An 11,382-nucleotide genomic window follows, 5' to 3' on the forward strand; every position below is an offset into this window, starting at 1 on the left:
AAACCTCTGCTTGAAATATGGCTTGAGGAAAAGTAATTATTATTCAAATTATAATTCCAGGTGGAAAGGCTCTGTTAAGGTGCTTAGTAAAGTATAACACTGTGGACAGTTTCAGGGCTTGGGATGTAATAATAATCTGTGCAACTTAAAATGGAAGTTAATGCCTTTATGACTGGTCTTCTGCAACTCTTCTGTGATCATCTTGGACAGTAACAAATCCTAGGATGTGACAAATTTACTCTCTTCCTAATTCATCAGCTTTATATCGCATTTGTTTCCCTAAGCAAAAAAAAAAAAAAAAAAAAAAAAAAAAAATCAAGCCAGTCTCCTGTTCTTTACTCTCTTCCTAATTCATCAGCTTTACATCGCATTTGTTTCCCTAAGCAAAAAAAAAAAAAAATCAAGCCAGTCTCCAGTCTCCTGTTCTTCCTTTCCTTCAGGAGACTAGATCAAAGGCTGCAATCCCACCTACCCACTTAAGTTACCAAAACAAGAAAGTAAGACTTTTATTTCTAATCAAGTACACACATCTACCTAGATTATTCCTACAGTTGACAACCTAGCTGATGAGCTGGCTTACGTTACTGTTTATGTCTAGCATATACTTTAAAACCGACTTTCCTAGGAAAATCATCATTAGGGCATTATTTATGTTCATTTTTTTCTTTATGTCTCAGGAAAATTTTACACATCACGTCTTATACTCATTATTATAATTTTTAAAAATTGTAAACTCTCATTCCAGACACATATTAGTAATAATACTTATTATCAAGACCACAAGCTTAACTGAAAAGCAATGTCACTGTCATTAGATAGCTAACCAAGCTGCTGCTGAAGATGAGACAGTTGCAGGTAGTTGAAGTGTAGATGTTAGGAACATCTCCTTGTTTTTTGCCACTTAACATTTTTGTGTGCAGAATACTTAACAGTTTAAATCAGATCAGTAGATTCCAGACTAGAAAAATAATATGAAAGAACAGGCTCTTTCATATCAGGGAACAGCACTCAGGGAAAACAAAACTAAACAAACAAAAAACCCCACAAAAAACAAACACCAAAAAACCACGAAAACAAAATCCTTTTCACCCCCCAAGGACTGGTAGGAAAGACCAGCATATTTGTTATGAAGCATTGACATAGAAGTACTTTAGAAAGACATGAAAATGCTCCTAAATCTGGAGCCTAAGACTAGTAGGGCACATTTCACAATTAAATATGAGAGTTCAGTTACTGACAACTTAATGTTAACTTGTGAAAAGCCTACGCATGGGCCAGAGCTCTCTTTTACTAGGCAACCAACACCAGAAGATTCCTCAGAGTTTAAGTTTCAAAAGGTAGACAGCAAGGGCACATGGGCACAGAAAGCACACAAAAGCAAATGCTAGTCAATGTAAGAGGCAGCAATTTCAGCACACAAGTCTAATTTATCATATAGAAAAAAAATGGCAGGAAGTAGAGAAAAGGCCTTGCTAAGTTTGATAAAGAACTTACGTCTTTGTATATATGACACAGACCAAAAAAAAAAAAAAAGGGGGGGGGCACAATAGTATGTTTGAAAGTTTCCTGAATAGAAGAAAGGCTTTCACTGTCAGAGGGGAAGCAGGATTTATTTCTTCCATCTTAAGTAAGAAAAGTGAAGATTATGCTCCTGTGACTTTCAAGATTCTTCATAGCTAATCTGATAAGGTGAAGAGAAATGAAACAGACAGAAGCAGAAATGCATGGTCATGGCCAACATGCAAGTAAAATTCTCTTTAGAGCTGTGTTTGCCATGAAAGTGAATGAAACAACAACATTCTGCTTCCCGGTCTTGACAGATATAAGTGACATTACAAGAGGCATGAAAGAAGGGTACGGATGAGACTGTTCACTCAAGACTGTACATATCATATCTTAGCAACATTATATGGGAATAAGCTTTAAAGTCTTGGATTTCAGAAGGCAGAATAAAGACAGTCAAGAGATGATGACTACATTACAAATTTAACTGACAAGAATGGTGGAGCTGGCCTCTTCAGACCATGTAAAAACCAAACCAAAACAATCCAATTTATAAGCGAGGTTTGATGCAGACTAGGAAAAAAATGTTGATGCAAACTCGTACCCCTGGGTGGCACTGCTGGCCAACTAGAAACTTAAAAAGGCGGTGTCACAGGAAGCCTGTAAACAAGCAGGCCACAGGGAACTGAATTCAACCTAGTTTGCAGTTATGTCTATTTAAGTACACTTTTTCAAACACTCCTACTTTAATAGCTTTCATCAATTAACCTAATGATTTGTGCCAAGCTTATTTTTCTGACCTAATATGATAAAAACTTAGAGAACAGTATATTCTGTTTGCCTCCCAATTTTATCTTTTGGTGAACATGCCAGTTTTACAGCACAGAAATATTTCATCCCTGAAATAGCTGCTTTTCAAGAGAGAATGAAGAATGCTGGGTACAGGGTCACCTCACAGTGCTTAAGATACTATTTTCCATTTTACAAGTAAGCACTAAGTCCACCTTTTCAAAGAAACAAGAAAGCTAGTTTAAGCGGAAACTGACTATCGAGCTGCTTTATTGAAACACTGCATCAAACTATCTGTATATAAATGGGAACACAAAAATACATTTGCAAGTAGTTTAAAGAGTGCCCTGGAGATCTATCCGAGGCCCCTCCTCCCTCAGAAGGGGTCTTTCCCCCTAGACTACAAAGCCAGGCTCTTTCCTGCTGATTCTGTGGCCCAGAATAGCTTGTACTCATTTCTGCATGGTGATTCTCCTTCAAGCAGCTGCCCACCTCTGCCTTGCCTAGAGCCTAATTCTTAAGATACTTCCCTGAAACACGGGGTTTGAATCATGTCTCCCATTGATTTCTAAGGAGGCACTGCAGTCAAATAAGCTCTCATACAAAAGACAAGAATCTTCTTTTTAAAAAGATAGCTTGCAGAGAAAAAGAAAGGAGTCCAATTATCTGCATCTATCATTAATTCCAGGAGACTCCAGAGCCATTAGAGAGATGCAGGGAAGGGGGGGAAAGGTATCAGTGACAAAGGCAGATGTTTAGCCAAGTCCCTGCTTGGTTATTTCTGACTGAGGCAGCCTTTCACTCAGCATGCTGGCCACTGTCATTCACACATGCCTTCCTCCCTTCTCAGCACAGTGGACAAAGCTTCGTGAATTCCACTCCTGAACCAAATACCTAACCTTCAGGCTTTTGCTACATGGTTTGTATTGCCTCTGTGAATCTGACCCAAACTCATTTTTCCTGAAGCCACAGACCAAAAATAGATGCCTCGTGAATTCCAGATCAGATTCTTGCCACCAGACAATTTTACCTTCCAGAACAGCAGAACTTTCTTCAAAAGTGTCACTACCAACACCCTCAAAGTGTCTCATCTCCCACAGAACAGCAACAGTCCCATCTAAATAACTTGTATTGGGTTTCCATGGCAAGGTTTTGATAGCAGGGTGGCTACAGGGCCTACTAAATGCTTAAGATTTACAAAAAAGGATAATGGCAACCAAACTGACTATTCAAAATGCCACTAACTGCAAAATAAGTAACATTAAGTTTCCAGGGGCTTTTTAGTCCCAGGCTACTTAAGGTCACTTCCTTTTAGGGGTTTTTGGTAGAAACTTACAATATAGGTAAAGCAAGATATTTTCTTGTAAAAATCAGCAGGACCACTATGACTAAGGGAGTTTACAAAAATATACACAGCAAACATAAGCATTATAAAGAAACCAATATTACATTTGTTATTCATAATCGCAAATAATACACGTAGAAGAGAGAAAGGTAGAAGGAATTTCAGTTGTAATTCTGTTATTCAACTTGCTCCCTTCTTTCAGGATTTTAATCTCTACTATCAGAGTCACTGCAGTGAAGGCTGCTATCAACCTTCACATCCACAACCTGTTCCTCATTGGACATTCATCACAGATCTAGCTGGCTCATCGATCACGTTCATCAACAAACTGTCTTCAGCACAGCCCAGATGTCTTGTGAAAGGGCAACATGATGGGATGTGAATAATCCAGAAGATTTCAGGGTGTTTAAAGTCACCCAGGGCCTGTCATGGTGAGGTTTCCTCCACCTGGAGGCTTTTGAGGCCTCTGCTACTTCCTATTCTGATCAGATGGTCTGCAGCAGGCACCTACCATGTTGTTAGCAACCTTGGACTCCTCTCCAACACTTGTCCCAAAACTCTCAACTGTCTCATGACCCATTCCAAGGAAAAGCCCCATCCATTCCAGCTCCGTACCTTAGCCTAGAGCACAATCCCTCCTACTCACCTTCCCAATCTGTTTTTAGTTAAGAATCTGTATCCATCCATAGCAGCACTTCAGTCATGTCAGCTATCACGGTATCATAGTATGTATTCTATCACACTCACCCAATTTGAACAAACTATACGTCAACTTCAAGTGCAATTGAATTAACACTTCAAAACCGTACACACTTCATATTTGCCAGTTTTAATTCTAAAAAAGACTGCAATGGCAAGGAGTCACGAGTTCACAGGGATGCGTAACAAAGCTGCTAACAAACATAAAGCACTGACAACCTCTATAATTTCATCCAAAAACTACAGCTGAAGCAAAAAAGGGATACACTTGACAGGACCAACTTTGTGCTTGAGATGTCACACAACAAAAAAATTGCAGTGCAACTATTCTCGGCAATGAATTTGGAAGAAAAGCAGAGTCAGCAGAGGAAACCTCAAACTCAGATGGTATTTTTAGTTTGCCAGAAAGAAGGCTCTCTCTTTAGACAATAATATAAAGCTTATTTACATAGTCAGGTCTTTGGTCAGTAATCAACAGTTTAAGCATATGCAGCAATTAAATTAATCTAAATTAAATTATCAATCAATGTGAATGCCTGACAATACTGGTGTGCTTTAATCTCAAAAGAAATGTCAAAATGAAGAGAATCAAAGCAACGTTCTGTGCATAAAACCAAAAAGTTTACACTTTTTTTTTAATTATTAAAAAATCTGGATATTAACTTTGATCCTGAGTATCCCTTTTCATCACAGTTGAAATCAGGTTCCTAGTAAGAAAAACCTCTGTTTGAGCCTACCTCTCTATTTAGTAGCCATGCAACTCTAAAATATCTGTAATGTCTGTAATAAAGCAATGTAGTATCTGTATACATTTAAAATTAATAATAGGAGTACAGCATAATCCAAAAAGTACTTACGACTGACAGTAAGCAAGGCGTAGTATGAAATGAGAGATATGGTCTTTTCTTCTTGCCTCATAATCATCCTCAGCCAAAGCCTACAGAACATATTATTACTATTTCAGAGAAACAGTCTCTCCCAGATTAAAAATCCACAATTAATTTATCATTGCTGTTCAACGGTGTATTAATACTCACCTTTCAGACAATAAATGCAAGACTATTAAAGAAGAGGGTTGTCCTAAAGAAAGAAACCTATACTCTCAAAGGAAAACTACATCTCTTGACAAAACGACAGAATTTAAGTTTTAGGAATAGTATTTCATCACCTCTACTTTTCTTCAGAATTCTTGAATGTTGTAAAGAAAATAAAGTGCAAGAGAGATCCCTTTTTTCATTTTTACTCACTTTGTAGGGAAACTTGAGTTTCCGGAACTCAGCCTCCAGCTTAGTTTTGTATAAATCACTACTTCTTACATAGCTCACACCAAGGTTTTCAACTACTTTGAGCACTGGGGGGAAAAAAAAAAAAGTCCATGTTAGAGACAACATATTGAAAAGAAATCTAACTGTATCGTGTCTTGGGAAATGCACAAACTGAGATAAGGCCACGGGAATTGTTTTTAGTGGTATGGGGAGCAAAGGGGTATGAAATATGGAGGATAAGGTGTGGCCCACAAGTCCGGAACAGTTTGTGCAACTCTGGGATCCATACAGTCAACAAGGAAAGGGAGACAGCTAACTCTGATGGATCGGTCCCTGAACAGTTTAGCCTGGTGAAGAGGCTCAGGGGAGACCTTATCACTCTCTACAACTACCTGAAAGGAGGAAAGGAGGTTGTAGAGAGGTGGGTGCTGGTCTCTTCTCCCAAGTGACAAGTGATAGGACAAGAGGAAATGGCCTCAAGTTGCGACAGCAGAAGTTTAGATTGGATAGTAGGAAAAATTTCTTCACTGAAGGGGTTGTCAGGCATTGGAACAGGCTGCCCAGGGAGGTGGTTGAGTTACCATCCCTGGAGGTATTTAAAAGACGTGTGGATGAGGCACTTAGAGACATGGTTTGGTGGTGGATTTTGCAGTGTTAGGTTAACGGTTGGACTTAATGATCTTAAAGGTCTTTTCCAACCTAAACGATTCTATGATTCTATGACTGGTTTCCACTGTAATCACAGAATCATTAAGGTTGGAAAAGACCTGTAAGATCATCAAGTCCAACCATTACCAAAAAAAAAAAAAAACACCAAACACCACAAACCACAAAACCAAAAAACAACCACCCCACACAAAAAACCACCCACACCACGCAACACCATGCCCATCAAGCCACATCCCACAATGCCATGTCCACACGCTCCTTGAATACCTCCAGGGAGGGTGACTCCACTACCTCCCTGGGCAGTCTATTCCACTGTGTTACCACTCTCTCAGTAAAGAACTTTTTCCTAATATCCAGTCTGAATCTCCCCTGGCGCAACTTGAGGCCATTTCCTCTTGTCCTGTCACTAGTCACTTGGGAGAAGAGACCAACACCCACCTCTCTGCAACCTCCTTTCAGGTAGTTGTAGAGAGTGATAAGGTCTCCCCTCAGCCTCCTCTTCTCCAGGCTAAACAACCCCAGCTCCCTCAGCTGCTCCTCATGACGGAAGCCTCGGATTCAATGGTTTTCAGGAGTTCAGGGGCACCCTTGCTTCCAGCCACAGCTATCTGAATCGCTATACTGAGAGACGTCAAATATGTCGCAACACCCAGAAAGTGAAACATGCTCGTAAAAAACACCAGTGTAAGCCAAAACTATACAGTCCTGGCTGCTATACACCAAACGCTCATTATAAAATCAGTCACAGCTCTCTGAAATACCTAAAGCAACACTTTTTCCTTTACAGGGGGTTCATTTCAGCATGAGCAGGCAGCCAGTTCACATTAGTAACAGGCAAAGAGAGCACCTCAGCCCGCCAAAAACGCACACGTTCACGACAGGAAGAATCAAAAGCTTCGGGGGGCCGGGGACGGCCGGGGACGCTACTCACGCTTCAGGCGGTCGATGGCAAAGCTCTCGAACTCCACCAGCGAGATGTTTTCCGTGGGGGGCTCCAGGTAGAACTGCAGGCTGTGAGGGTACAGCTCCCGCCGGTCCCCCGCCAGCCGCGCCTGCTTCAGCCTCGCTCGGGCGCTGGAGAACTCCATCTCCCCCGCCGGCGGGCCTGGGGGCGACACGGGCGCTCAACCACGAGGGAGGCGGGGGGGGGGGGGGGGGGGAGGGGGGCGGAAGGAGTGGCGGGAAGGCGGCGGACACCGGCCGTGGGGACAGACAGGGCCCGCCCGCCACCGAGCCGCCCCGGGGCTGCCTCCGGCCCACTCCCGGAGTGACCAACCCCCTGGTTCCCATGGCAACTACCCCTGCCCGCCGCGATCACGCGGAAGCCCCCACCTGCTGCCGCGCTCCGGCCCAGCGCCCCAGCTTCCCGCGCACAGCCAGTCCCGCCCACTTCCGCCCCGCCCCGCCGCTCCGCCGCGACTCACGCCCAGCCCCGCCTACCTGGGCCACGCCTCCCGCGCAACAATTGGCTGCCGACAGCGAAGAGTGCGGAGTCCCAGGGAAAGGTGCCCACAACCAGCATGGCGGCTCCGGCTACATGTGGGCGGGTTGGGGCGGCCTCTCCAGCCCCGGAGGGAGCTCAGTGGTGCACGGCACATCGTGCACAGGTACCTACACTGGTTAAATGGGTCTTTTTGTCTGTTTTTTGTGACAGGGCTTGATATGCTGTAACTAACTCTCTGTCAGTTCGTCGTTTTCATGACTGAAGATGTTTAACAATAATGCCACCAAATGAAACAAATACCCTTCCTCTTTTTTCATAGAATCATAGAATCATTTAGGTTAGAAAAGACCTTTAAGATCATCGAGTCCAACCGTAAACCTAACACTGCCAAGTCCACCACTAAACCATGACCCAAAGCACCACGTCTACATGTCTTAAATATCTCCAGGGATGGTGACTCCATCACTTCCCTGGGTAAGCATACAGCATATTGCAGGGAAAGACAAGAATCTGACAAAACCACCTCCTCCCTCCACAAAATGAGTGTGTCCTTAGTTCTAATAAGAGTGTGAAAAGAAAAGAGGGAAAAAAACCAAACGTGAGAACTCTCAAACGCCACAGCTACTTCAGACCCGATTCTCTGAGATGCCAAGTACTTGGCAAAGACAACAGTCAGGTAAGCAAGATGTTATTCTGCATTCTTAGCAGAACATTCAGAGTTTTATTCAGAGTTTTTGAATTTCCGGCTGCGGGTGTCCGGGTGGCGGTCGCTTCCACCACCTGCCTGCCCCCCGGCACCTTCCATGTTCACAGCACTGTGGTAATGGGGCTCCCCGAGGGCCAAAGCGGAGTCATGAGCAGCTCCCCCATGAGGGGAGAGCCGTGCCAGGCCAAGTCTGTCGGTAGCACCGGGCCGCAGCTGGCATCAGGTGGCCGCCGCCACGGAGGGCCTGGCCGCACACCCGCGGTGCATAAACCCCGTGTAGCCGAGCACCCGCGACGCTGCCTCCAAAGGGTCTACCCGAGGTGTCCTCCCACACAGCCAGTGTTGCCTGTGCCCTTCCTGCCAACGCGGTGGAAGGTGACAGCGATTCTCGGCCTCTCTGTTTTACCACAACATGGGACTTGATGCAGTTGATCAATTTTTTTACTGATTCCCGAGGCACTACTGTTGTCTTTGCCAATTTCACGACTTGTGAAATGTGTTCATCTGATTCGTGTCAATATGGAACAATGCTAGGGCCGCATGATGAAATGTGACTTTCTGTCCTACATACCCTTGTTAACCATAAGCCTAAGAAACACAGAGTGGTTAATGTATATAGTTCCCATAAGCCTAAGAAACACAGAGTGGTTAATGTATATAGTTCCCATAAGCCTAAGAAACACAGAGTGGTTAATGTATATAGTTCTTGTATCTTGCAAGGGTTGCCTGACAAATATTCCAAAACTGGTTTTGTTGCTAACCGCATAGTATTAAGCAAAAGAAGTCTAATGTGAGGGATACCCCCAAAAGCGATTTTATGCGAGTGTGATTTGGATTTCGATCCGAGTGACTATAGTCACGGGGTGGATAATGTGGAATTTGGATAATGAGGTGGGATTCCTGTGCACAGAGAACCATTAAGACTGCCCTTGCTATCTCTTGTGCGACCCGGGGGAGTGGAGACTCACCCGGCTAACACAGGGTGCAGATAAGGAGGGGGCCCTGTGGAGGCAGGACAGCCCTGCTTGTGGTCAGCAAAGACAGTAAAATAACAGGAATGTGAGAGGTCCTTTGTTTCTTTGAAAAGGCTTTGTGTCCGATAACTGACCTTTGCTTCATTACCGGTGAAATGCATAATACAACTCACACCCCTGAATATGCTAATGAAGATTATAGAGGTCATGCTAAACAAATATGACAATAGCACTCGTCTCTCCACCCAAATCATGCTACACGTCACATATGGGGGGGGGGACCTAATTCATTTACAAAGACCAACCTTTCCTATGAATATGTAGCAGCAGGAGAAATATAAACCGAGAACAAGAACTGTACGGTGTGCGTCTTGGTGGAGCAGAGACTCCCGGCGCACCCACCGCTGTTTGCTTGCCTCTATTCGTTTAATAAATTGTAAACTTTAATTGCAATCCTATTTGGGGTTGAGTCATTTATCACACGACTGAATTTAATTTCTCCAGAATATACAATTTTCCTGTTTTCTCTAATGGTTTGTTATCCTGCTATCCTACCAAAGTCAGTGAAATGACAAGCACCTCTAAACTCCATTCTTGCTCTCCCCTTCCTACATTATTTTCAAGAGCTTGAGGATCCACAGCCACATTCTTCCTTATCTTTTCCCATTTTCTATGAAACTGGCCTGAATCTGTTAACTATCTTCATCATGATATTCTACAGTCCTGATATTAAACTGGAAGTGATTTTATTTTTGTTTTGTTCAGCAAAATTCTCTGTCCTCAAGACTGGCACAACTACTGTTTTTCATCAATCTTCTACTGTTGTCCCCTGTTCACGTTAGCGACAGCAATATCATCTGAATCTTACACAACTCCAGTACCCAAAACCAAGGATCACAATATCACTGAGGTTCGCGATGCTGTTAAGCTGGTTTGAAAGTGAGATATTCAGCATGGTATTCAAATACTGAGGAACTTCCTTTTAAATCCATGATCCCATAAACTCTGCACCTTTCTACAGCTGTATAATTTTATCATTTTTCCAAGATAACTGCAGGATTTGCCATTTTTGCCACTGGGTTGACCATTTTGCTGCAGCTGAGGGTATGGTCTGTTTTGTGTCCCTGCCTCAGAATGCCACTTATTTGCTAATTTTCCCCAACCAGAAAAGTTTTTTAATGATCTTGCAACAAATTCAGAGTGTAAAGGGATGGAAAATCAGAAGTGAAATACAGTTTATGCCCACCAAGTGAGGAAAATCAGTAACTTAGGCTGGCAAGTTCTTAAGAGCAATGAGGCAATCATAGACCAGGACACATACTACTCTCATGTTCATGGGCAACACCTAAAACATTGCCAAGTAATCTGATTGCAGCTTTAACACTGCTGCTGGAAGCCAGCCCAAAAATGCAGCCTGCCTTTGTACTAGTAGATTAAACATGGTCTGAGTTCAGCTGACATTGAACCTTCAAAACCCTTCAAAACAAGGTGGCCACAGCCAAATTGCCTATGGAGAATACTCCTATGCTCATGCTAATTCTCCAGCTGTGAAGCGTGCTCTTCAGTCTGGGGCAAACCTCTGCTGAGGGACCATTTGAACAGTTTAACAGGATAGAAAATCAGGTTTCACTCTCCAGGGCTGCTCTGTAGTTTTCCAGGAAAAAACAGGCTGTCAGTAACTTTTTTTATATTTATATGATATTTTTATATTTAACCCAAAGCTACTTTATATCTTTATATATATATATATATATATATAAAGCAACTTTAACCCAAAGCAACTTTCTTTGACTAGCCTGTGCTCATACCTGCACAGTTTCTTCCCTTCTCTACCTGGCTGCTACATGAGTTGCTCAGGAGTAGGAGTGAATCTGCCAAAATCCACCTAGTAGCTGCAAGAAGGCCGAGCTTTTGCCTTTGACTGACCAGTGTAATACCCAGGAGGTCTGACTGAGCCTGTCAGTGCACCGTCCAGGGGAGGTCAAGGA

General features: G+C 43.1%; 1 protein-coding gene across 1 annotated transcript in view; it reads right to left on the reverse strand.

The window, feature by feature from the left end:
* The window catches only part of PRIM2 (DNA primase subunit 2), a 128,440-nt gene extending 121,082 nt beyond the window's left edge, over positions 1–7,358 (reverse strand). The window contains exons 1-3 of the mRNA XM_059835519.1: positions 7,202–7,358; positions 5,584–5,687; positions 5,194–5,273 (exon numbers count right to left, since the gene is read on the reverse strand). Of these exons, the coding sequence (XP_059691502.1) occupies positions 5,194–5,273; positions 5,584–5,687; positions 7,202–7,358 (341 nt within the window). The remainder of the gene's footprint in view (positions 1–5,193; positions 5,274–5,583; positions 5,688–7,201) is intronic.
* Positions 7,359–11,382: the final 4,024 nt, after the last annotated feature.

Source organism: Gavia stellata, chromosome 2 (genome assembly GCF_030936135.1).
Source record: "Gavia stellata isolate bGavSte3 chromosome 2, bGavSte3.hap2, whole genome shotgun sequence".
Taxonomy (NCBI): domain Eukaryota; kingdom Metazoa; phylum Chordata; class Aves; order Gaviiformes; family Gaviidae; genus Gavia; species Gavia stellata.